This window comes from Rhipicephalus microplus, chromosome X (genome assembly GCF_043290135.1).
Source record: "Rhipicephalus microplus isolate Deutch F79 chromosome X, USDA_Rmic, whole genome shotgun sequence".
Lineage (NCBI taxonomy): Eukaryota > Metazoa > Arthropoda > Arachnida > Ixodida > Ixodidae > Rhipicephalus > Rhipicephalus microplus.
This window is the reverse complement of record NC_134710.1, coordinates 119,578,369-119,605,381: the sequence shown is the minus strand read 5'-3', so window position 1 is coordinate 119,605,381 and position 27,013 is coordinate 119,578,369. Positions and strand designations below refer to the sequence as shown.

General features: G+C 40.7%; 3 protein-coding genes across 8 annotated transcripts; 2 read left to right on the top strand and 1 right to left on the bottom strand.

Annotated features, from left to right (window-relative positions):
• The first annotated feature begins 64 nt into the window (after positions 1 to 64).
• Positions 65 to 16,909, top strand: LOC119176373 (ankyrin repeat and SAM domain-containing protein 6). Of its 4 annotated transcripts, none has more exons than XM_075877520.1 (14): positions 65 to 296; positions 550 to 777; positions 1,186 to 1,395; positions 4,800 to 4,988; positions 6,937 to 6,981; positions 8,919 to 9,126; positions 9,218 to 9,315; positions 9,412 to 9,487; positions 9,608 to 9,641; positions 11,406 to 11,588; positions 12,848 to 12,970; positions 13,039 to 13,114; positions 16,553 to 16,617; positions 16,673 to 16,909. In XM_075877520.1, the coding sequence occupies exons 1-14, from the start codon at positions 191 to 193 to the stop codon at positions 16,796 to 16,798; spliced, it is 1,767 nt and encodes a 588-aa protein (XP_075733635.1). In that variant the 5' UTR covers positions 65 to 190; the 3' UTR covers positions 16,799 to 16,909. The 4 variants fall into 4 exon arrangements, with proteins under 4 accessions (XP_075733635.1, XP_037283520.1, XP_037283521.1 ...); XM_037427623.2 differs by having other exon boundaries at positions 9,605 to 9,641; XM_037427624.2 differs by lacking the exon at positions 550 to 777 and having other exon boundaries at positions 9,605 to 9,641.
• Positions 16,905 to 18,491, bottom strand: LOC119176374 (periodic tryptophan protein 1 homolog). Its single transcript, XM_037427626.2, has one exon. It carries the CDS (start codon positions 18,388 to 18,390, stop codon positions 16,993 to 16,995), a length of 1,398 nt encoding a protein of 465 aa, XP_037283523.1. The 5' UTR covers positions 18,391 to 18,491; the 3' UTR covers positions 16,905 to 16,992.
• Positions 18,492 to 19,920: 1,429 nt separating this feature from the next.
• Positions 19,921 to 25,913, top strand: LOC119176372 (AN1-type zinc finger protein 1). Of its 3 annotated transcripts, none has more exons than XM_075877519.1 (7): positions 19,921 to 20,237; positions 20,555 to 20,597; positions 20,692 to 20,737; positions 20,821 to 21,046; positions 24,261 to 24,424; positions 24,511 to 24,591; positions 24,674 to 25,913. In XM_075877519.1, exons 1-7 carry the CDS (start codon positions 20,180 to 20,182, stop codon positions 24,839 to 24,841), a joined length of 786 nt encoding a protein of 261 aa, XP_075733634.1. In that variant the 5' UTR covers positions 19,921 to 20,179; the 3' UTR covers positions 24,842 to 25,913. The 3 variants fall into 3 exon arrangements, with proteins under 3 accessions (XP_075733634.1, XP_037283518.2, XP_037283519.2); XM_037427621.2 differs by having other exon boundaries at positions 19,923 to 20,237; positions 24,261 to 24,454; XM_037427622.2 differs by lacking the exon at positions 19,921 to 20,237 and adding an exon at positions 20,270 to 20,365 and having other exon boundaries at positions 24,261 to 24,454.
• Positions 25,914 to 27,013: the final 1,100 nt, after the last annotated feature.

Sequence of the window (27,013 nt, the reverse complement as noted above, 5' to 3'; positions counted from 1 at the left end):
GACAGCTATGATTTTACAACGTGGATTTTACATACGACAAGCCACACCCACATGCCGCCAGCTAAAACAGAGCCAACGCAGGCGCAGATCAAAGCCCAGCCAAGACAACGCGGCAATTACGTACCCTATTTTTTCGCAAAAGAAGGTAGAACTAAAGAGTGGAGGCTAAAATGATTCGGCGCAAAGTTTGATGGAAATCGCCTACATGTTTTGCGCATCGATGGGGGAAGTAAATACATTTTTGTCGTTGTGCCTGGAAAACGACTCAACGGGAGTACGTAACTTGTTGACAAATGGTCAGTGTTTATTTTTCTTTTTAGTTCAAACTGCGTCGATTTCTTCGCGTAAAAAAAGAAGAAACTCTTGAAGTCTTACGAGTTTAAATTATTACTCTGTAATGACTAAACAACTCATTTCCAACCTTTTCCCTCGGTAAATGAATTTGTTAAATAAGCAGGGTGCCGTCTGAATCATAGCTTATCCCCCGGAGTGGGTTGCGCCAAGATGTTGAGGAACCAACCAACCAAACAGTCGTTCCCACCGTTACAGGTATTCCAGTTGACGCTCAGGATTCCGAAGGCACTACGGGGTTGCAAATAGCATCTACAAACGGGTACAAAACGTTGGCCGAACACCTTTTGGAGCAAGGCGCCGATGTCAACTTGGCCAACAAATGCGGTTGGACACCGCTTATGCATGCTGCACAGCATGGTCAGGTGTCAGTAGTGACGCTGTTATTGAATTACGGTGCGGCCATAAATGCAACCAGCCTTCTGGGTTAGTGTTTTTACGTGTAATACTAAATGCTTTGCTTGCTCTCCACCTAAGCATGCACCGTGTGCTCTTATAAAATCTCAACTTTACCATGAATATTTTAGGTTCTTTAAATGTTATACAATGCACATATTAATTTGCTTTCCACAGAAGCACGTCATCATCGGCCCATTTTTATGTCCACTACAGATCAAAGGGCTCTCCCAATAATCTACAATTTACTTTTTCTTGTGCAAGCTGATTCCAGTTTGTACCTGCAACCTTTTCTGATTTGAAGGCGGCTTTAGTAATAAAATTTTCAAATTCAGTAGAACCATTTGCTGATATTTGGCATAGGTGGTTGTGGCAGTGCTGGCAATCAGGAAAATTGGCTCTTTATCAGTGTGTGTGTGCTTACTTTTCTCTGAGCAGATGTTGGCGCACTAACATTGGCTGCAGCGGGAGGTCACCATTCAACAGTGTGCCTCCTCCTAGAAGCAGGAGCAGATGTTGCAGGTGGTGGTGCCCACCCTGGCTTGGGGCTCACTCCTTTAGCTGCTGCTGCCATCAATGGACATCTGTCAATCATGGGTGTCCTACTTCAAAGGGGAGCTTCTGTAAACCAGGTGCTTCTAGCAACTGGTAAATTACCTCACTACGAAATCAAAGCTTTCTCCAAGATCTTTTTGACTGCTCTGCTGGGCCTTCACAAATAGCTCACACTTTATAAATCTAGTGAATCACATTGCTGCGAAAGAGGTTGCACCTTTAGCACAGTGGCTTGATGCACTAATTACCAGGCCACACCAGCATGTATAGATAGTTTGCACTGGCATCATCTTAGCCACTATATTGGAGGACTGTCAGTGTTGCAGAGTTGCATCTGTTGAGGTCAGGTGCAGTGTTTCTGCTGTAAGTACTCGCACAAATGTCAGTGGGGTTTTGTGGCATTGAATGCATGATCATATAGCCAACATGTTTGAGCACCAGTTCAGCAGGACGATGCATGTCTGGCATCATGTGCAAGGTATCCATGCTTCTATGATGGTAATGCCAACTAGCTATTCAAGATTGCTGTGTGTGTCACATTGCATAGTATGTTGAGACCTGAGCAAATTAACACACCAGTACGTGCTAGTTAATGTGCAGTAATATGCATATTTTGTCCAGCCTTCCCACTGGCATTGCCATTGTGATGATGGCCTCAATGAAAAGGCTTTGCTATGAGACTCCTGCACCACATATTTCAAAAGACTCAGTAAAAAAGGGTGGGGGGGTAGTGGTAGCGTAGACTTTATTTTACAGCGAAAGCTGTTATGAGATCACAACATGGGTCGCGTGTGGTCTGCCGCCGCTAGTGTCCGTAACCACTATAGCACGGAAAAAAAAAAGCTTGGTAAATAAAAACACTAAGGACACAGCAAGATTTAAACCCGAGTCCCGTACATGCCAGCCCAGTTTTCTACTGCAGAACCACGCCAGTGCTTAAAACTCCGTCGCAAACTTGCCTTAAGAAGGCTTGATGTTGGGAAAGGAATTGCATTAGTATGATTAATAAAGCATTTTAAAACAGCAAAAAAAACAACCAGGCATCACACAATATGAATTTCATAACGATTGGGTTATTCAATACTCCAACCCATTACAAAAGGTTCTTATTGATCACCTATTAACTGTGGCCCATACCCACATCAGGCATTCTTCGTCGTCAGCCACTGCATAAAAAATTTGAACAAAATTCCTTGCAAGTTTGTAGCGAATACCACGCTTCTCCGAAGAATGACAAAGGATAGCATAGTGAATGCCAGTCTGCTACACAAAAATTATTACTATTCATTGTCTACCGGGTACCCAGTAACTGTGCTTGTAGCAGTTACCCAAAGGGTGTTTAGAAAAGGCTCTCCCTGCGACTGTGAAGCACGTTCTGTGCAGGCGTAGCGCTTTTTTATTAAATATATTAGTTGTGGGATACACTCATCATTGAATTTTTCTATATTGTAACGAGACATTGTGGTACATTTGTACAATGTCATGCAAATTGCATCCTTCAATTCAAAATGTGTTAATGCTGAATGAACCTTCCACTTGACCTGCAAGGTTTATCATGGTGATGGCTGAAGAAAGCATTTGTTGTAGAGATCTGCCGCAATGTCTGTTGTTGTAATGTGTCGATTGACCCTTATAGCTCTTGAAAGCTTTGCATACACTGATTCCCACAGTTCATAATATTTACATAATTTTTATTCTCGCACAGCTTTCTTGATCACTTGAACCCAGTTTTATACAGTAACTACTTGGCCATTTTCATGGGCTGATCTCTGAGGTAGTGCTTTCTAAGAACTGGCTTCTACCTGTGTTCCACGTGGCTCATAGTTACGATCACAGATTACGTACTACTGTCTACTTAAACTCAACGCCAACTCAATTTACCATATGATTTCTTCCTGTAGGTATGTGCCGCTCTTCAATTAAATCTCTTTGATACTAGCTTGGATATGTGCCTACCCTGCACACAGGTCTACTAAGTATGTGTCACTTTTCAGTGAACCTGTTTAATGCTGACTTAGACTGCTGGGTATCGTAACTCACAACACCATGCACTGCACTCCACATTATTTTGCAACAATACTGCAAAAGCATTCACCATTCAGTGCAGAACAGTCATAAGAACCATTCTCTGCCAAACTGTGAAAGTCTCGCATTAGGTAGATCTCAAATGCAGCCCCGCCACGGTGATCTAGTGGCTAAGGTACTCGGCTGCTGACCCGCAGGTCGCGGGTTCAAATCCCGGCTGTGGCGGCTGTATTTCCGATGGAGGCGGAAATGTTGTAGGCCCGTGTACTCAGATTTGGGTGCACGTTAAAGAACCCCAGGTGGTCAAAATTTCCGGAGCCCTACACTACGGCGTCTCTCATAATCAAATGGTGGTTTTGGGACGTTAAACCCCACAAATCAATCAAATCAAATCAGATCTCAAATGCAGTTGAGCCTGTTTGCATCGTTATTATAACTCATTTGGTACATGGTTTCTAGTGCGCCATAAAATAAGTCTGTACTTCCTGTTCAAACCTGATGAGGGAAGAAGTTTAAAATTTTTTTTTACAAACAGTAAATCCAAACATTCATTTATAAACTGTGGCTTCTGCCATGGCTAACCATAGTGTGAAATTATTGGGTACGTTTAGTGATTACCACAGGTAATCCAATTCACTTCACAACTTTCCAATGCGTGCACACTTTCAACGACTGAATGTACTACTCAGGTATAAGGCCTCAAATGTATCAACCAAACATTACCACCTTACACACCATGAGTTGTGTTTGTTAAGTATGTGCACATGCTGTGTTACTAGTAATACTAGCATTAAATTTCTTGCAAAAGTTTTTATTCTAGGCTAATTGCCATTTTATTCTATTGCATGTCAAAACACTAGAGCTTGTGAGCTGAAAAAATGTTTACCTAAACGTTATTTGATGTTGTAACTAGGCTTGTGCAAATATTTGAACGTTTTGATTTATCAAATAGATATCACAGTTATCAAATTCACTTTGGTTTGAATTTAAATTATTGAGAATTTTGAAGTATTCGAAATGAACGAATAAGTCTATAATAAACTGCATGTAATTTCTTATAAAGGTGGGTTTCACTGCAGGCAAGTGATGGTAAGTCATGAAAACACCTATCCAGGGAAATTTTGCACTGCTACAAAGTGAAGCCCCACTTTGTACCAAACAAATGGCATTCGCACAGGCCTTGTTTCAATTTTGAAAAAAAGTATTGTGTAGGTTAGTTAGGTCAGAAAAAACACACCCACTTGTATTTATGATGTGTGATTTATGCTATTTGTATTTGATTGGAAATTATTCAACCAAAATTGCTATTCGTTTCGAACCTAAAATTCACTATTTGCTCAAGCCTGGTGTTAACTCGTTGGCTTTCTTTATGCAATGAGAAAAGCAACATGTGTGTTAAATTGTATACAGTTGATAAAACACATGGAAGTGCATAAATGCTCATATTTTAAGCTGCTGCACACATGCTGCAGGCACTAGTCCTCTCATGCTGGCTGCAAGTGGTGGTCACCTTCGAGTAGCACAAATGCTCATGGACCATGGTGCTGACCCAAACCAGCAGAATATTTATGGCAATACAGCCTTGGATATTGCCACAGCTTGTTCGAACATGGAAGCAGCTGAATACCTTCGAAGCATAACACAGCTTGCATCAAGCCAAGGTGAAACTTTACAAAAGCCACCCATGATGCTAAAAAACACGTCACATGATTTCTTGTGCAAACACTGAAAAAAGGATATGTTTTTACTCTGGCGGAAAGGTGTAGACCAACATTTAGACACAGTGGTGTAACCAACGAGCGTTACATTGCATGAAAAGCTTTTAACGCGATAGCGTTGAAGAGCTTATCCCGCGAAAATTCTGGCATCGATGTTGTTGGTTGGGAGCAAAAAATAGTCATCTTGTGCATGACTCGAAAATCGAGAAAGATGCAAATAAAAAATAAAAAATTTTGGTTTCAAGTGAGGATTTAACTTAGGTCATTTGCATGGCAAGCTGGTGTTCTACCACACAGCCACGAATATGCTTGTAGATACAGTGAACATAACTTCCTCTGTTTTGAAATGCAGTGAAAGTAACTCTCATGCTTTACATACACATGCATCCTGCATACATGCTTCACAACACGACATACTGCAGTAATAACGTATGGTACAAGCGTAAATTGCCATCGGGCATCAGAACATGTGATTATCATATTGACTTCCTGGTTTAAAGTCGGTCATTCACAATAAAAGGCACACACGTTATTGTACCTGCTCCCTTAAGGCCGTGTAGTGGGTGCATAGCAAGTTCATAAATTTCATGCACTAAGTGTTTGAGGTATGCACAAGGGACAGGATATCGATACATTCAGCTCTGAAAGGCAAACATTAAGGGTCCCCCAGTTTTTTCAGGTAGTCTCTTCCACGTTTGGTAGAAGGCGTCTCTGCTGTAATGAGGTGGTGCGCTTGTTCTGCGCAATTGGTCATCCTTTCAAGTGCTGCCAGAAAACTTGGGGCAGTAACAATTGTGCAGAAGCTTTGCATCTCTAGCTTTCTCTTCATTATGATGTCTGACAGTCGACGAGCTTGCTTAGACGGGATGCTTGCTTTCTTTCCATCGATCTGGAAAGACCCATGTCAGCTTACATATTAAAGATGATGCAAGCGACATCTTTTCCACGTGAGCTCTGATATGCTATTTCGAAGGTTTTTAGAATTTTTTGTCTTTTTATCTTGTCTGCAATAAAATTTTGTTTTGTGCAGAGGTCTACATTTGGACAAGTTTCAGGAAATATATTTTTATGCATTGTTTTTCGAACAAGAACGATTTCGTAGTTGGGGAGGATGGTGAAACAGAATAGACTCTTACAGTATTGCATATCATCACTCTCACCATTTATAAGATTGTAATTTATTAACCAAAATATGTCATGTGCAAGTGTACAAGTGCTCTTATCAAACACAATTTGCTATGATTTTGATGTAACTTCTGCACTTGTTCATGGCTGCACTGGTTCCCTGAGGTGAAACGTCTATGGTAAAACTGAATGCTAAACACAAACAACAACATGACTAAGTTTGCATTGTGCTTGTGAACCTTGCATTATGACAAAATCAGGGAGGCAAATATAGGAATGTAAGTGTTGTCATCAGATGTGATCAGATTTTTTCCTTATCCCTGTGATTGAGTAATAGATATAGGTGGATGTTTGTGATAAACTTCAGTTGTTACTTTGTGTCAAAGATGTTTGTTTTTGCCTCCATCTCTTGTGTTTTTCAGCCTAATTATGGAGTACAAGCTCACCGAGTGTTTAATACTTTTTTTGCAAGTTTATGGCATGAAAAGATACACATACGTTATGTTGAACAATTAATAAAGGGATATGTATGCACTTGTGGCTTGAAATTGCTACCGAAGAGTTGATTTATGATGAGTCAGAAAATCAATTGGTCATTGCCATACTTATTGTTTTAGTTAATTGGATTCACATACATAGTCTAATTGTTAAAGACATTCAGCGCTAAACTAGTTATATCAAAGTTTAGTGCATTTGAGTTATTCCACATGTTTCTGATAAAACTCGTGAGTGCATAAGCTGTTTGATTAACTTTGTCTTTTTGCAGAGTACAATCCAACCATTGGTGATGTCTTCAGTGCTATTTCAGAGGGTAAGTTACTCATTTTGCTGTCATGAAAGTTGTGTGCACATAGTATACATTCAGAACACCACATTAAAAAGAAGTAAAGTTAAAATATCGTTTGAAAAAAGCTGTTATTCTTGAAAAAATTGTCGGATATACTGCGAAATACCGAGCAAGGGTCTCTTTTTGGGAGAATCGAAATATGTGCCAGTGACTGAGCAAGCACCTGCCCGCTTCTCTCCACTCTGCTTTTTTTTTCTGACCTGTTCTTCATTGCAGAATCCTTCAGCAGTGGTGCTGAGGGTCTTTAGATATATGCATGATTTATTAGTATGTTTACATTGTGGTGCCATGTAGTTCCATTCTGAGCTGCCACAAATTCTCCGAATATTTGAAGAACATCTTTCCCTCTTGTTATAACTCGCGAAATTTCACACAAGAATTCCTTCTGGTTCAGTAAAAACAGTATGTGCATCTGTATTCTGTGTACCATTTTGTTAGGAACATGGGTGTGCATTCTTCTTAGAGGCTCCACGGCCGCTATCTTGAATTTTACTCTGTGACGTTCCAAACTCGTCAAAATATTTTTCACCGTAGGGGGTGCGCTTGCTCAGAATTTTATGATACTCACATGGATAGGCTACAACTCCATAATTTATGCAACTTTTAAACAAGAAAGAGCTCACACATACATAGTGCATAAAAATAGTCTAATGAAAAGGAAACATATGACCATTATGATGTGTTCATATTATATTCTATTATGCAATGATTTGTTTTTGCCGAGTGCATGTGTGTGTATGTGCAAGTGCTATGCATGAGTCATTTAGTGCTAATTATACATTACTTTCTGTCATGCTATGCTTCTAAGGTAAGCATTTCTTTTACTCACAGTAACAGTGTGCACATCTTTTTCTGATTTATAATGGTTGTAATGCTGCCAGTATCATACCATTACAAGTTATTACTGCAACATACCAAGTAATTTAGGTGATCATGTAATAAAACATGTACAGATAATTTCAGCCCATGCTTCTCACATGTCCGTCTCGAGAGCACACTGAGCGATCAGTAGAATAGCAGATATCATGCAATGGTTTCTTTTTAATAAACTTCTTACATTTGGGCTATCCCATTCTTGGGGCACGCCGACATTGCACCATTTGAGTGAGCAGCATACAGTAGTGCTTTGAAGGTGCACATGTCATTGTAACGCTTGCCAAATAGATTCAACAAAATGCTAGTTGCACTGAAGAAAAAGCACATGAGACATGGTGCAATTCAATGTTGGAGGATTGTTGACAGGATCCTGCACTTTGCGAGCACAGCATTGCTCCTAATGTTGCTAGCCTTACTTTGTCAGGTATTCTAGTTTGCTGCTGTCACATTAATTGCTTCACCATTCTCTTGAAACTGTCGATTTTTTTTTTTCAACATGCCTCATGCATTCTTGTTGTGGTCAGTGTATCTCACACTGTGTAGTATTCACCTGATTTGGTGTTTTGTTTTGGCAAAGCTTTCGAGAAACATAACTTAGAAGCATGGAGGTTTGGGCTAGTTGGTAGGGCGTGACGATTGCTATAGCGTGAGCTCAGAACGTCTTCTTGTCTCTTTGTCGTCGAGCTCGCGCTGAGCTCGCGCTATAACAATTGTTCTTTAGAAAAACCCTGTGTGCACAAAAATTGCATGATGTTAAGGTTGTCACCTGTGCATGGCATATTCACAGTTATTACATAATGTTCCTACTTGTTTCATTGGATCAAATTAAATGTAGCTGTATTTGTTAGTATTATATAAAATTTTCTAATGGCTTTGCTAATTCTTTACTTCAAACAGGTTTGCACATGTATGTTGCAGATGCATAACACTCTCTGTAACCACTTCATTCATGGTTTTTGCAGTCAGTTAATTGCTATTTCATAATTTTTCACCTAATTAGAACTTTGGTATGTTATTTTTTCAAGGCAACTTGAAGGAACTGAAGAGACTCTTGAAGGATCATCCATCAAGTGCTAACTGGTGCGACCTGAAGAAGGGCACGACTCCCTTAATACATGCTGTTATACTGGGCTGCATGGATGCTGTCACATTTTTGGTAAAAAACAATGTGGACCTGGATATACAAGACCACACAGCTGGTTGGACAGCACTCATGCATGCTGTATATCAAGGGTATGATGTCGTATTTTCTATTTCATGTCTGTTTTTCTGCTGCAACTTTTCTTGGTTCCTTCAAATGCACATTTCTCTTTCTTTTCGACAGGAATGTCAACATTGTGCGCTATCTCATTAGCTCAGGTGCTGATGTCGGTGTAGAAGCTTTCAATGGCGCTACTGCTCTTGACATTGCTTGTTACCTTGGTCAGTGGAGCTCCCATGTTTACTTTTGCATGTGGCACAATATAGTGTGCGATGGTATTACGGATGTGGAAGTTTTCACTGTCATTCTGGTTCCAGAGAATGGAGATGCCAGAATTATTCGGATGCTGGCTGACCAGATAGTTGCCTGCACATTAACACCAGGGAACGAGAGGTACCCTGTGGAAGCAGTTGCCATTTTTTTCTCATCTTTAAGAAACTTCAGCTACTAAACATGTTATGCATGATATTAAGCTCGTGGTCAATAATTTAACTAGTAAATAACTTTCAGAAGACAAAGTACCTCTCAGCACTTCAAGGCATTTAAGGTGAGAAACTATTTTAGATTTTTTTCTTAGGGATCACTTTTAGTTTTGTGGTAGTACAACTGCTAGACCGAAAGCTGCACCATCTTCTGCATTCGTGGCGTCAGAGGAAACTGTTATGTTATAATCAGTTACTCTATGTATAGATGTTTACAACTTACATTGGTAAATGACTAATGAAAACTGAGCTTGCTACTCAAACTCCTTTTTTTTTGTAATATTCACTCTAGAGTAATGAAGTTTGTGCTATACATGCTAATATTAAAGATGTAAGCAGTTTTACAGTGAGTTGCATATTTTTTTGTTTTGTATAATGACTGTGTAAAATGTACACCTTTTTGCTATCACTTTTTTTATAACTAACTTCCATACCTAAACGTCATGAATGCATCATATATTTTGCCATCAACTGTAGAGTGATATTTTTTTCCATCAACTGTAGAGTGCTGATAAATTACAAGAGAGTGCATAGAGAATTTTTTGAGGAGCACAGAAAATTAAAACCTGGAAAGTCTTAAAATGTTCTGACCCCAGTAGTCTGGTAAATGAAATTAATAATAAGTGCATAAGTGATATCAAAGCTTAAGGAAGATAACAACACTCCCCAAATGGTAAAGAAAGCTTGGGAAAAATTTTTGTCCAGATAGGGTCATCGGAAGTACAAAAAAAAGAATGGGCAAACTAAAGAAGGTGTCAAAAATACCATCTTAACAAAAGTGCACTTTAAAATTGAAACGTTGTGATGTGGAGAAAATATGCATCTTTGTTATTATTTCTTTCTGCATTGTACCTTGTAAATCATTGTTATATTTAGAATGTGATGGTGGTCAACGTCTCATGCGAACTTCAATGGAAAAGAGCCATGTGATGATAGCTAAGAATGTGCAGTTTCCATCTAATTGCTGCCAGCTTGTGCTCCTTTAACCTGGTTTTAACCTACTTCCTGTTTAAATTCAGCCTTGATTTTTATTGTCATGAAAGTAAAAAAAACGTGAACTTAACAGTGCAAGTAAAAACTGAATATTTTATTTACAAATAAAAAAAAGTTTTTGAATAGCATATTCCTTTTAGAAGCAGCAACAGTTGTTGCTAGCCCATTGTGTACATTAGAAAACTTTTTACCCTAATTAATAACAAAAAACATTTTATGTAGAAAGAGTGTTCTGGACCATATTTAAAGCTGTACTGATATGAGAGTTTTCAGTTGTATTTTTTATGTTTTGGGATTAAATGAAAGGTCAAGTTTTTAAAAGCCTAGAAGATGTACTGGTAATTGTGAGTGCAACCTTAAAACATGTTTACAACATGCTTTTAAAAGCTAGTTTTGGTTGTAATATATCCTGAAGTTTGAAGACGATGTGAGCTTCTCGTCACATGCTCACACAAGATACCATGACATTTCCATGACTGTCTGCTCTGTGGCTCTTTTATGGCACATAAGTGGCCAATTTGTGTGTTGTGATACCTGGTGTCTTAAGTCACCAGAATTAACGCTGTAGCCTGACGTCACACTAGTGTTGATGTCAATGAGTTCCCCATGTGAAAGTTGACTTCATCTTGAATTGTCTCTGCACACAGGAGATTTCTATGGCAGTGAAAAGTTAACTTCGAAGACTGGTGTCAGTACCTCTTCAAGAGGGGCTGCTTAGTTTGATAATTTAAAGGCACTTGCAAGGGAGACTTGTGATGCGATTTTTTTCATGTTGTGCTGTTATAGCTCATATGTTTTTTTTTTTAATATTATTTCATTTTATATGCTACGAATAGGGCTGGATTGGTCATGTAACACAAAAACTGACACCATGGAAAGGTAGGCAGTTAATGCAAAAAAGTGTCAGCCAAACAGCCAACCCGCCTAGTTCTTTGACTTCGGACCTGGACTCACTGAAAACATCACCAAGGCCTAGCACACTGCCTGCTTTGGACATTGACTTCACATCTCCAGAAATAGTAAGTTGAAAAAAAAAAAAAAAAAAAACTAATTGCAAGACCATCACCTTCATTCGACTACTAGTAATTGTGTGATGAAATGTTTTAGACAAAGAAAACAGATAGATATACAAAACACTGTGTTTTCAACAGCCTTTATGATATATGAAGTGAAGTTTATTTTCCTTCCATACAAAGGAGCAACCGGAGGCTAAAGGCTGGAATGCCTGACAAAGGCCTCGGTGCCCTTGTACAGGCTTCAGCTCCCTTGTACAAGGGCTCCCCTGTATACAGCTCCATTGTATATAGACAGCTTTCATTGAAGTGAAGAAATAAACACTGAGGGAAAACCAGCTCCTACAGATTGCCATAGCAGCAAGCCCACACAACACACATTGGCACTAGCAGAGCTTTCATGAACTCGTAGTGATTTCTGCACGGCCAGCAGACTCACTTTTACACTGTGTAATATCTGAATACATGAATAATCTGATATATATAATGTTAGTGCTGTAGATATTTCAGCTTTTATCTTGGAGTGTATTTCAGCACCTAGTATTGCATGCAAATACAGCATGACTGCATGTCAGAGGCCATATGGTCCACTTTTTAAAATGTACCGATACCTACATTAAAGCCATATAACTAAAATGCATATTTTTTACTCATAAAATAATCACAATTAGGAAATATGAAAGTTCACAAACACTTGTAAGATACTATACAGTTTAATTTAGCAATAAAGTTACTCATTCATTAATATGTTTTATGTCATTGGCATTATCATTACATCACGACATAACAAATTTCCATTGTAAAAATGCTAGGTGTGTCATTGTTCATAAAAAAAATAATAAGAGCAATTATTAAAGTGATGCGCATGTGTAGCAGGTGCAGTGATTACAAACAGTATGAGAAAATGACTTATGCCATAATATATCCACCTCTGGTACACCTAAAACAAAACTGGTTTGTAAAAAAAAAACCATAGTAAATCATTACAGCAATCTGGCTTCGAATTTTTTTTTACATGAAAAATGTCACGTTGTTACTCAGTATTCAAAGCAATATAACTTGGATGCATTGTCAACTTGACAAAAATATTGGGCCTAATGGGATTTGTTAGGTAGACCTATAATGGTAAAAAGTTACTGCCAGATACATATTCTAGAGCAAATGTAGTCACTTCTGATGTACTAGTTTGGTCTTCCCTTTGACAGTAGAGTATATGCCACCAAATGACAGTTATTTCCTATTTGACATACCTTGTCTTTCTGCAGACTTTTCCTGAAGTAGATGCTGTATTCAGAGCAGCACCTCCGTCACTTCCAAACTACGCAAAAATGCTTGAAGCCACCCCAGCAGCTATGCCTGATGATACTGCCCAAGCACAAACACAGAAGGTACAGCTGTATATCAAAAGATCAATAAAGAATGAGCTGTTATGGACAAACATTCACTTTTCATGCAGATTATGAGAAAGGCCACTGAACCAATTTTTCTTCGACATTTGAAACCACCTCCCTGCAATAAGCCAGGGCCCCCAGGTATGTGAAATAGATTACTCCTTCTTTACGTACTTGTTTGCCTTTCGAGCCTACATATGAAAATGCACTGATGTGAAGAAACTAGTCTGTGCCCTCAATACCTTTTTTCAAGTTTCAAGTTGTGAAAAAAAAAAATGGCAGCATATCTATGGGGTGAATGATGGAGAGTGGGGCGAAGCATCCATCCGTCCATTCGTTCTTGCTTCCGTCCGTCTGTGTGACTGTCCGTGCATCCATCCGTGCGTTCGTCCATGCATTCACCCTTGCATCCGTCTATGCGTTCATCTGTCTGTGCAGCCATCCGTGCGTCCGTTCATGCATCTGTCTGTGTGTCCGTTCGTCCATCTAGTCAACACTCCAAGTACCACCATCTCGCATCTTTTCATCATATATTCCGCATATAGAAGCACCGCCATCCAGCGAACATTCCAAGGACTAAACGAGAGGTAGCACACGCACACTTTCTTACGGCTTGCGCTTCGTGTCCATTTCCCACCTTTAACCACCTCGAGTTCATGGTATATACTAGTCCACTGTATTCATGGCACTGCGGCCCAACGCTCGCTAAACCTTTCTAAAACCAAGGAGGTTACGCCCAGCGAGTATAACGTAGCAACCCTTTCTTGTCAGATAGTGCTCAATGTACATGCCAATGGCTGCTGATGGGTAATGAGAGACACGAGAATTCGGCTTTTAGTTAACGCACACGCTGCTAATATTTTATTGTTCAACAATGTACAGGAGAAATCTCTCACTGGCACCACCTTGCAGGTCAAAGTGTAAGACATGTTACGTACTAGGACAAGGGACGAACGGGTGCCGCTTTCAGGAGCTTCGCCCCTAAAATATGAAGTAGTGCAGCAGACTAGATAAATGCAAGTTGCTTCAACAAAATGCTAGGTGAACAAAATGTCAACTTTCGTGAGCCATCCACAAGCACTGTGTTAACGAACTTTCATTAAATAGAATGCACCTTTATGTAAACAGCACTTCAATTAAAACTACCACCCACCTCGTCAGTGTATGAACCATGCGAAGTGCAACAAAGTTGTTCAGTGGCGACCTTGTAAATAGTGAATAAAATTCAATCCAGAAGATAGTTGTTGGAAAGTTAAATTGAAGATCTAAAAGTGTGAAAGGTTGATCTATAAATAGGATTTTTCTAGATACATAATTTCCTGAGAATTGAGGATTGTTCAAGCACATAACTGCTTTTCGCATTCGTTCTCATTATCAAATCTGACATAACAGATGTGAAAAGTTCATCTTTCTTTTGAATAAATCACAATTAGACATGAAAGGCTGCATTTCCTAGTGATTCGAAATGGTAGCCATCTCATATTTATTCTTGCCAAATCATTAGCATTAGCCATACCTCACGCAAATTAGAATATTTAAAATGATGTGGAAACTGGGCATGTTGAAGCTGCATCCGATGTCTCGTGCCTAGTTGTGATATTCAAGAAGAGCTCCATAAGCTTCTGTTTAATTTTTGTGACGATGCATTGGTGTTTAGCAAACTGATGTTGGCTTTCACAACAGGTAATGAAAAAATATCCAAAGTAAATATTTTAAGTAATCACTTCAGAGTTAAATTTAGGACTGAATGGACCCATTAGGTAAGGTGGGTCTGAGGATGACACGATTCTGGAAGATGAAAGCAGCATCGGGCAGATACGATTCAGGCTGCAACTCCTGCCAGATACAGTAGATACCTCAATGGATGCCCTTGTGAGGAAACAGTTGGATATTTTGTCATTGAGGTTCCTGAAAAATGCTGCAACTCTTTGTTACTATTCTTGTCATAACAGGTTGCAAGATGTGTCATTGAAAGCCTACGTTTAAGACACTACAGTATCAGCAGGAGAGCACAGTAAAATCTGCTTAATTTCACTGCAGAAATACTAAATCACTCGAGTGCTTTTGGATAAAATAGTTAGTCCTTTGCTTAACAACACCAAGGATGAAAAGAAGTCATTTTCTTTTATTTTTTGTTCTGAGTTTCATTGCGGCAGAATTTACAGTAGTGTGCGTCACATAATAAATTGCTATAAAAACTTTTAATGGCTTTTTTCATTATAATAGACTCGGTGTTTCATTTTTCAAACTCATTAGGTGCTAAGAAATCACCCAAAGGATTGGTTGTCCGAATAAAAAAAATTTGCATGCCTTTTTAATGTTTTCAAGAAATCAGATTATCACAGCCACACAGAAATTACCTGCAAAAGCCTGTTAGTACAGTTATTAGGCATCTTGGTGCTCTTGCTATAACAGGAAACAATAGGTTATTTGATGCATAATTAGGCAACTTATTATGTCCAGTAGAACTGGTCCCATTCCATTATGGAGTGAGCATTACTAACCAAACATCTTAATTCACCATGCATTCTCAAAACTGTCAAAAATCATGTCTGCAGTGAAATGGGGCTTTTACATATTACAGAAAAAGAAAAGGGTAACCATTTAGAAGAAACAGTAGCAAGCTGTCTAATCTCTTTGTGGGTTAGATCGGAAACAAGTGGATTTAAGAACAAAACTGCATCATTTATTTAGTAGTAATTGGTACACTTTAACACAAAAGTGTTTTATGCCGGAGTTCACCATGGTTTCACTGACGTACTTCCGTCACGGAAGTGACGTTAAAAAATATATTATATACTAAGAGATTGGAAAGAAAAAAAACAACATAAGGAAAACAACTGTCGTGCAAAATCGAACCAGCAACCTCTCAATTCTCAGCACGCAGTGCTAACCACTAGGCCATAAAGGGTACGTTGTCAGAAGAGCTAATGGCAAGCTATTTATATACACCATACATTGTTCGACAGTCCTCGGAGCTTCAAAACTTGCACGTTTTCGTACATCAGTGGCGAAATGGTGCGACAGGCTCATGTTCGGCACACTCTAAAGGTCGTCACCTTCACGGAGCGTGGTCTCACCTGCGCACGCGCTTGCTTATCAGACTTGTATTCGGGAGAGTACCAAGGCCACTGTACATGCTGCCACGGCTGCGCTTACGAAAGGAGTGCGCTGTTGACACATAATGCAGGAAGAATAGTGACAGCTGTCCGCGCTTGTCCTGTGTATATTTGTGCGCTCATTTCGTGTGTCTTTCTGTTTGAACAGCGCGCTTTGAATGTCGAGCTGTGACGGTTGTTAGTCCGCACTTGTTCTGTGCATGAAAATTTCACACGTGCTTGCCGTCCATAATGTGACTTTTCAATTTGTTGCTGTTGCTGAAACAATGCACAATAAATGCTCAACTACTTCTGTAAAAACAAGTTTCACTTTCGTGTTATGCCGATTCCTATGTGGGTGGATCAGCCACATTTTTTTCTTTAACGCATATCCTTTTCTAGTTTCAGCGTTTAAGTGTGTAATAGCTTTAATTTAAATGTTGCATATAACACTTATATGTTAATTTTTTTCCCATTTCAGGTGTAACTGAAATTCTACAACAACTAGGTCTAGACAAATATGTTCAAAACTTTGAACAAAATGAGGTAGGGCCTGGCATACTTGCATGACCATGAAACCTCACTGGCTTTTAATTTGTAGGTTGACTGGGAAGTATTTGTGAATCTAGACCCAAAGGGCATGGAAGAAATTGGTATTAAAACAGAAGCAAGCAGAGAAGCACTACTGGAAGCCATCAGCCAACTGCAAAAACATAGGCCCACTTAAAAATTTGTAAAATCTCTGGTTGTACAAGCCAACCAAGCAAACGTTGTGGTCATCTTCACTGCTACACAACATTTGCATTTGCCAAGACAATAAAATATACTTAAAATTCAAGTAACTTTGCTGTGCCTTTATTAGCATTTGTAGCGCAATAAGGCATCTTGAGCCAATCCATGTGTAGGCTACAGCAGCTGTAATTAATAGTCAAGCGAAAGGCCACCAAGTGCTCCTGAAGGGGCATCTGTCTCCATATCATCTGTCTGCACGTCTGCTCTCAGCATCTTCCGACCTTCAAAGCAGCTCAACGCAGTCCATTCCTTGAGGTCAATCACTGAAAATCCAAGCGATTTGTCGTCGCCTCCAATGGCTATCACAAAAGGTTCATCTGGAGAGCTGGCAAGTGTAAGCACTGTCCCAACAGTCAGATCCTCCTTTTCAAAGACAAACACTGGTTTGTGATCTAATACATCCCACACCTTCAACGTTTTGTCTTCCGACGCTGTGACGAGACATCCCGGACAGTAAGCGCTCAGTGCCATGCCACTGACACCTTTACTGTGTGCCGAGAGTGTGAATACGGCTTGGTCTGTGCGAGCGTCAAAACTATAGACAAAACCACTATCTGTACTAACGTAGAAGTAAAATGGATCAAAGTGATTCCACAAGACTTTTTCTACCTCGCCTTTAACAGTCCACGACTTGAAGCTGGCGTCGGTATTTCGGCAGTCCCAAAGCTTGACAGTATTGTCACATGCACCTGTTAGCAATGTGTGGCTTTCGAAGGGATGCCAAGAAACAGACTGAACTTTCTCTTTGTGTGCTGAGAGGCACCTGGCTGGAACACCTGCGTCCAAGTCCCACACGAGTGCTTTGTTATCAGCAGATCCACTAGCGAGCAAATGCCGAACTTGCTTATTCCACGACAGGCTAAGGACGGCATCAGTGTGACCGAGTGCTGCTTTTTTCTTCTTCGCTTTTTTTCCCAACTTGTAAGCTGGCTCCAACGTGTCGACAAGGTCCAAGTCCCAAACATTGATTACGGGAGTCATGTCCCCCACGGCTAAGTAATTGCCAGGATTCGCATCCGCAGGATCAAAATTCATCCATTCCAAACAAAGCGGATAAGCAGGCAGCATAATGTCATGGTGCACGTAAAGGTGCTCTTCCTGGTGGTTGTTGACGTACACCTCAATGGTAGCGCACGTATCTTCATCCACACGGGCCACAGCAATCAAGTTGTCGGTGCATCTTATGGTGAAGTCGTCTATTTCTTCTTCGCTATCTTCGGCATCTTGCGGGTCCAAATAGGGGTCGTCTGCGTTGTTTGCGTACACAGCAAGTTCGGCAAGATTGCCCACTTGCGCCGAACTGTCTTCTTCATCATAAGTGTCCAGACCATACTTTTCCGTAATGTCATCGTCACATGCTCCTTCTTTGGTGTCTTCCATGTCGCCCTCACTGTCCACATTCTTGCTGTTGTTCGAAACACCTCTTTCGATCAGCTCTTTGAGCTGTTCACTGAGCAATTTTACTTTCTCGGGGTGCGCCTTGGCTACTCCTCGAGGAACCCAAGCAACACACGGCACAAAATTCATTGCTAATTTGGATGCGCTTACCACGAATGACGAACACGCGGACAGCAAGACGACAAGGTGGTTGTGCTAATTTGGATTGGATTGTATGCTGTTGGATTGTTGTAAGAGGCAAAAAATCTTCGTCCATAATCACAAATTTTTAGTGAGAAACTCTATGTAATCGAGAGTGCCGTAGGCACAATCATTATAGTTTACTACGTTTTTACAAACAAGATATTGGTTACACCAATTCACTTTGTCACAAACAAAATTTTTTATCGCGCAGAGTTTTAAACCACACCAACGCCTCCCCTAGATGATGCCTGCCGCATGAGAAGAAAAACGGCTTTTTCTCTCCTTTATTTTAAAATGTTCTCGGTCGCTAGCGTCACCTGTGGCGGACGGTGCAACAACGCAACACTTTGCATAGCCTCCAAATTAGCAGTGTACAGTTGCAGGTCTCGAACAGCTCTCGACTGCCGCGCCCCTATGGGCCGCAGATGAAGAACGCTTAGCTGGCAGCGTGGTACCGCCGGCGCCCGTGGGCCGTTGTCGTGATAATAGATAGATGAATGAATGAATATGGCTGTACCCTTTAGATTGGGCGGTGGCTAGCGTCACCAAGCCGTAATACTTAATGAACCAAAAACTAAATTTATTTTTTTTCCTTTAAAAAGTGAGTTTGAGGATTCGTACTTTGCAGTGAAGAGTTTAATTTTCACTCGTGCCTTGACTTTAGCCATCAATCAGATAACCTCCTTCTAGTTAAGTCTACCCACTTAATGTCTATTTTGCCCTCCCGGTTCCTAAACCCCAGTGCTTTGAAAAACTCTGCGCCATCATCCTGAACTATAGGGCGAAGTCCTTTACAGAACATTATCTAGTGTTCGGCAGTTTCTTCTTCCTCTCCACACGCACTGCATACTGTGTCTACCCCTTCGTATTTGGCCCGATATGTCTTGGTTCGCAGTACTCCCGTCTTGGCCTCAAACAGTAGAGAACTACCCCGAGTATTATCATAGATCCTTTCCTTGGCAATTTCCTCCTTAAAAGTTCGATAGATATCTAATGCGGACTTCTTAATCATGCCCATTCTCCACATGTCAGTCTCCGTTTCCTTCACTTTCTTCTTAACCGATAGTTCTTTTTGGTTTGGCCAGCTGCTGTTTTCTAAGTATTTACCAGTCAACTTCCTGGTTCACTTCCTCCATTTTGTATCGACATTCTTCATGTACAAGTAGCTGAAAACCTTCCTATCCCAACGCTCCTCCCCCATTTATCTCAATCGCTTCTCAAATTTTATCTTGCTGCTAGCTTCCCTGCCCTCAAATGATGTCCATCCCATATCACCTTGTACTCCCTGATTTGGTCTATTCCCGTGAGCTCCTAAAGGCAAGCCTACCTATTCCACGTTGCTTAATTTCTAATCTTGCTTGAACTTCTCGGTCGCGAGCGCCACTGCGCGGCGCTTGCTCAAAACTGAAGGCAGGCCAACTCCACTGGGAGCGCGAGCCATTCCCCAGGCATTGTTTAGGGGAGGCGTTGACCACACAAACGTGCGGATTGGAAGTCGAAAGTAGCCGAAACCGTATATACCAGCTGGTTGACTAAGCGTTAGGTCAGCGCTCATTTGGAAGCTTTGTATTTTGTTGCCTAGTAATCAGCTGGCTTATAATTGATGCTGGAATCATATTGATGTGTCGTTAAAAATCCAGGAGAACTCATTTTGAATAATACAAGTTCAGCAATTAATACGAGACGCACGGACAAGCTTTAGGTGGTACTGTATGTTGCGGCGGAACTGCTTGTTATGGCAGAGCTGCCTCAGCTGGGTAAACACTGTCACGTGGAATCATGCAATCGTTTAGGTGAGTGGATGTCCTCTTCTACTTATCTTCTTTATTCCCAGTTTTCTGAAAGCGCGCAACGCGCCAACGATGATTCATGAGCATGCACAGTCCCTGCCTTTGTACTACGTTTTGTGAAACATCTAATGGTATGACACTGGTGTACGCTGGAACTCATGATATGTTTTTTTCAGTGTTTGTGTGCCTCAACTGAGGTTTGCATGCACAAATTTGGTGCTGAGTTGTTTTTTCTTCTTTTCTTTTTGCGGACGCATGTACCGAAACCACGTTATTAGTTACGAGAACTTGATGTATTACTCAGCGATTTCTGTTTCCAGATTTTTTGCCTTTTGAATGTGTGCACTGCAAGAACACCTTTTGGTAAGTCTTGAAAATTTTGTCGCAGCCACTATACACTTCCATCACACGTACGATCAGTGTGCTCACGCATTATTTTTTGCACCCCCGTCAACAGCAGTGACCACCGCACATCGGATGCGCATGTGTGCGATCAAGTGCAGGTACGCGAATAATTCATTTTATTTATCGCCACATTGGGTATGTCATTGCACTCTTATGTGTTTTGTGGCCATTCTCTGTCTAGGCACACATTCTATCTGACAAGGAGGCCAAGTGCAGTAGGACTGGAACGCTTTTCGGATGCACATTTAGCGAGTGCACACAAAAAGAACTCACTCCTATAGCCTGTGGATTATGTGCCGCTAATTTTTGCGTGCGGCACCGACACGCCCAAGACCACAAATGCAAATGTCTCCAACCAGTGTCGGAGCACATGCCTCTCACCACAAAGGTAGTCCAGAAAATACTGGGTAAGCGTATACTTATACTGCAGGAGACATCTTGGTTTTGCACTTAATTATTTGTTATTGTCTTTACCCGTAACTGACACAGAAAAAACTGTCATGGGCGACTTTCACTTCGCAAAATGATTTTATTGATGTTGTCGTGTATATTTGGGTACAGTGTGGGTCATTTAGGAGACTAAAAATCTTTTGCAAAGAACCTTTCCTCGGGATTGTGACAACAATTATTCTTAAAGGGGCCCTGCAACACTTTTTAGCATGGACAGAAAATGCTGCCAATCGGTAGTTAAGGCTCCCAAAAACACACAAGCCAAATATTATCACACAGTACATGGCCTGGAATTCACAATATGTTCTCAAATTCAGCTGAAAACCGCTCTCTCTTTTCTGGACAAATGACACTACAGGCTCAAAAATCACTCTAATTTGTAGGTTTAACGTCCCAAAACGACGATATGAGAGAAGCTGTAGCGGAGGGCTCCGGAAATTTCGATCACCTGGGGTTTTTTAACGTGCACCCAAATCTGAGCACACGGGCCTACATTTCCGCCTCCATCGGAAATGCAGCCGCCGCAGCCGGGATTCGATCCCGCGACCTGCAGGTCAGCAGCCGAGAACCTTAGCCACTATACCAACGCGGCAGGGCTCAAAAGTCACTCTGTCAAAGGCCAAGTATCAGTCACTGGCTGATATAAGCATGGCGCGCTCAGCCGTCATTGGGGCCGCAGCTTGTTCATGCTTGCATGCACAATGACTCTGAAAAGTTGCACATTTGCAGAAAAGAAAGAGAGAGAAAAAGTGCTCAAGGTCATAAGGCACGTGACATATTTTCTTCCCCTGTGTCAACCCTGGTGCTTAGCTTCCAGCACTTTCGTCGGGACTAGAGAAGAGAGAATGCAATTTTAGCGTGTGACAAATCTTTGTAACTCTGCTTGTTCTGGACGAATTCTAAAAATTTTTGCAGCAGTGAATTCTTGAGGCAATGAGCTCTTTTAGTGAATCCATTTCATGGCTACTTGGAAAAGTGTTGCTGGGCCTCCTTTAAAGGGCTCCTTACCAGGCCCCATAACAAATTTCACTCAAAACGGAGGCAGTTGTTGTACGCATGATGAAAAGCATTATGCTGCGAGAATTTCTTTCAATCGGTTCATTATGAGCTGAGAAAACTGGTATTTTGAGCCGGTGCAAAACCAGGATGCGAGGACGCAAGCTCGAAATCTTTGCCGCTCGCCCCGCGTAGCCTTCGCAAGCCAAATCCCCTCCCTACCCTCTCTGGCATCCAAGCGGCAGGAATACATCATGCGCACATCAGGGCACGTGCACATGACGAGCTTGAGCAAGCCCCTGAGCATGTGTCTGGCGTTGTTTTGCTGATTAGCGTTATCTTGTAGTCTACTGTCTTGCCACTCATCAGGCATGCAACCTGTTACCGAGCACAAAATTGAGACATTTCACTGGCGTGAAAGTATCACTATCATGAGCCAGTTCCACGCTAATGTTTACTTGGGCGCGGCAGAAAAATGAGCACAATGAGTGCCCCACAATGAGTGCCAGAACATTACTTTCGTTTCCAGTGCTGACGTCTGCTCGATGCGTTAACTGCGGGGACACGAACGAATGCGAAATAGAGGCACATTATTCATTTATTTTATTTATTTATTTTTAAATACTCTCCATGACATTTGCGGCGTCACAGAGAGGAGTGGTGTTACAAGTCAGAAATTGCAGTCTTGAATGATGCACCATCAGGGTTGCTGGCAATGTATGCAGGAAGGTAGTTCCATTCAGATGAAGTCTTGGGCACATAGGAATGGAAGGAGATGTTGGTATAGCAGAATGGCACATGAACTTTGAAGTTGTGCTCCATGCGAGATGGAGACGTAAGAAGGTGGCAAGAACAATGTGCGTTTTATTTCATGAGTCATGAAAAACATTTTGTGGAAGAGGCATAGGCAGGCCTGCTTCCTTCTGTTAGAAAGGGTAGGGCGGTTGAGAGAAGTTTTTATTGATGAGATATCTGTATCACTCATATCAGCCCCTCATATCACTGTAATTCATGAAGGGAACAATGGAACAGATTCATATATTCTTTGTGTATCTTATTATTTGTTTCAAGCTTTATCCATTTGTTCAAGCAACAAATTGCACATAATACAGACGTGTCAAATATTTTTTGCTGTGTCAGGTGCTACTGTTAGCGATGTCAGAGCACAGTTGTCTTTGTAAAGGACCGACGTCACAGCACTACTGTCTATGTAGGGCAATTCCATTGTGTACGTCATCCCCAGATTCTCTGTGTGCAGCTTGATATTTGACCCGTTTCTGTATCACTTAGCATTGCGAATATTGGCAGACGCGATCGTGAATGCCCAATGTATGCATGGTGCTCATCAGCTCAAAATTGTCAAACCTGGTGAGGGGCCCTTTAAGACAGCTGCTGCGAAAAATCAGGACATATTAAAGGCCATATTGGTTCAGCAAAACATATTAAATTTATTGCAAACATTGACACACCAAGTGGACTGCACAACATATGCACCTCGTGGTTGTTACTGTGATACAAGGCACAAGCACCATTCCATGCTGAGAATTTGTGCAATCTAGGCCAATTCCCACTCCCAGCAAACAGCAGTGGTGGTGCCTTTTGCACTTTCACATGTCAAACCATGACTTTTTTTTTTTTTTGAGATTTTTAAAAAAGAAACTCTGATTCAAATTTCATTGATTGATTTGCGGGGTTTAACGTACCAAAACCAAGATTAATTATGGAGACGCCGTAGTGGAGGGCTCCAGAAATTTCGACCACCTGGGGTTCTTTAACGTGCACCCAAATCTGAGCACACGGGCCTACAACATTTTCGCCTCCATCGGAAATGCAGCTGCTGCACATTGAAATTTCAAATGTGAAATTTAGTTCCAAAGCTTCTGTAGCTACACTGTCTTAATCAAGGCCTTTTTTGTAATTCAAACTGAATTGCGGTCACATATGCGTCGCCAATGTAGTTTCATTTTGAAACATGATCTCAAGCTTACTTTTGGTGCAGAGAATACTCATGTGGGAAAGTCGTACGTTTTTACACCCAGTTAATATTTGCAGCGGAATATTTTGTAGCTGCCATGAAAATTCAAACTTTGCTGTTCAAATCCTATATTTATTGTCATTTTATTAAACAATAAAGCATATGTGACATTAAGTTTTGGTCTACTTTTTTACTCCTAGAGTCAAAGAAGCCAGTTGAAAAAACCATGTCAAGCAAAGCAAGCATATCTCCAACTGCACAGAAGGTGAAACTGATGAAAATGAAAATGCATGCTGCTGGTGAAAAAACTATCCCCCTAGCCGACAGGGTGTATTTTGAAGTATACTTTCCAAAAGGCCACAAGGTTCGCTCAAAGCCCTATCATTTTTCAAAGGTAATATTCACATGCTTGTGTCTTTACTTGGAAGTTTTATAGGTACTCCTTTGCAGTTATGGACTGTGGGGAGAGCAATTGATAGCACTGCTATAATTGAGAAACTTCCAAACCAGAACAACAGGCAGACTGAAAAGGTAAGCCACCATGCAAGGACTTCTGCAATGTTGACAGAATGCTTTAGAATGGAAATCATAAGCATCATTTCTTGTAATGCAGAGGCTGCTGCTGTTCCAAGCAAGTACCTTAAAGGTGCTCAATGTGAGCGACAGTTTTGAGACACTGTTGAACTCCAAGCTCCTGAATGAAGCGGAGACATTAATTCTTGAATATGTTCCTCCAGACTGTGATTCATTGTCAGCAGACTATCACTTTGAGGAAACTTGAGTTTCTTCAATTTTTAATAGGAAGCAACATCTTGAATCGAGGTTCACATCTGTTGCAAGACATCTCTGTGTGACTTTACTTGTTTTGTTATAGCGATTTGTAGCTCTACACTTCAACACCCTTTGCTGCAATGAAGTTATTCTTGAAAGTCGTACCACAGAGCACTCACATGATTTCAGTTCCTGGCCATGGTGGATGCATTTTAACAGGGAAAAAATGCTTACGTTCTATTGAAGAGGCAGAACTTTTGCATTACGCTAGCTTCTAGGTTGCAAATTGATAACTGAGGTGTAAGTTTGCAGATGTGTGCATAGGAATGTAAATTTGAGGGGATCAACTGGCATATGGCTGGCGAACAATGCATTCTATGAACTGCTTTTGCAATGTCTCCATGAAAGAGGGCTACATGCTTTTATTTTATTGCAAGGAGTTAATGTCACATGGCACCCCAGGATAAAAGAAAGCTTCAAGAGGCCATTCACACTGCCATACACTCATCTAGGGTTTATATATTGATGTTACATGATTCTTGGTATAGTGCCAGAAATGCTGTTGCCTTTAGACTTCCGCGCACTTAGTGCTGGTCAAATGAAATCTCGTGAAAACATATACTAAAATATGGCTGTCCTAGTATACTGTGTCTGACGTCTCCACAAGAGTGCTTGGCTCTGTAATAAAAATTAACTGTTATTCAAATACTGAAAACGCTGCCTACTACTACAAGCTGCCTCCTAGAAAGTTTATTACTCCAAAATGATTGTTACTGACTGTAAAGGTAGCTGCACGAGGCATGTCTAGTTGTTAAAGGAGAACATCAAATCAAATGAATTAGAAGGGCTTGCCATCCATTTTTAAAATGTTTTCTTGTACCTGAATAAAATAGGCATGTTTGAGTATTTATTTGTTTTAAATGTCTTAAATTTAGCACTTAGTGTGTGTCATTATATTATTCACATTATTCTTGCTTTATCCTCTCTACTTTTATCAAAACATAAATTATCACATAACATTCTTGTTGTCTCTGTAATTTGTGATGCAAGCCTACATAATAAAATGCTCTGTTTGTTGCTTACCATCTTGTACTAGCTATTTTGGCACTCTTATGGCAAAAAGGCAGCATGTGTCTTCGCTTTCTTATTTAACTGTCAAATATGATTTGTTGCATTTTGCAGTACTTGCAATTACAAAAATATGGTTTCAGGTAATTTTCTATTGACTGCAGTACTGAAAAGCAGTGTTTAGAATAGAAGTAGAGGAGACAGCAGGTTTGCCTATCGCTTGTCTTCTCAGACGTTAAAAAGTTTCGTCATTTACATAGCACAATTTTAAGATCATTCTGGAAACTATGGACGGATAGAAGCTGCTCTCCTTGTTATATGTTTATTAAGAGTGGTCTGGGTGTGCACACACAAAATGTGCTTTTGGAGTGGAACCACTTTGCTGGAACTACTACAGATGGAGCAAAAACTGTAGTGAAAGAACTGGCACCGTTTTGTTGCATAACTTTAACCTTCCAAGCAGCTCTATCATGGAGAATGGCCCATTTAAGTGTTTCCATAGAGCAGACAAGGATGTAAGCCTCCCTGATTTAAGTGAGTCGCATCGTAGCAGTATGCATTGCTGCTTCCTTAAAGAGGTACTGACATGAAAATCTTCAGTCAGTCTTTTTTTTTGGCATCAAATAAAAGGTCAAGCACTCAAGAGCCTAGAAAATGTACTCTGAAGTGTGAGTGCCCCTAAAAAAGTAACTACAGCATGTTTTTTAAAAGATAGTTTCGATTCCTACCGTAGCCTAAAGGCACACCAATTTTTGTCATGTGCTCACGCAACACTTTTTTTTTTTTTTTCTACGACCACTCCTCATCATGGCTCCATTGGCGACGCACTAGCGGCCATTTGAGAAGTTTTGGTACCTGACATCGTCGCAACTAGACAGACTGCTGTGTGAAATTACCAAAACAGAGTAGTCTCGGTACATAGTAGCTTTGCATGGCAGAGTAAACTTCAAAAAATAGTATCAGTACCCCTTTAATAATGCCATTCTGAATGAGATGAAAATGTTTTTTGAATTTCAAAGTACTTTGTCTTAACATTCCGTATATAACTTCTGATAAGATAAATTCCTGATGTAGAGAACACATTTTCTCTGGCTGTACAAAACCTCTACCGAAA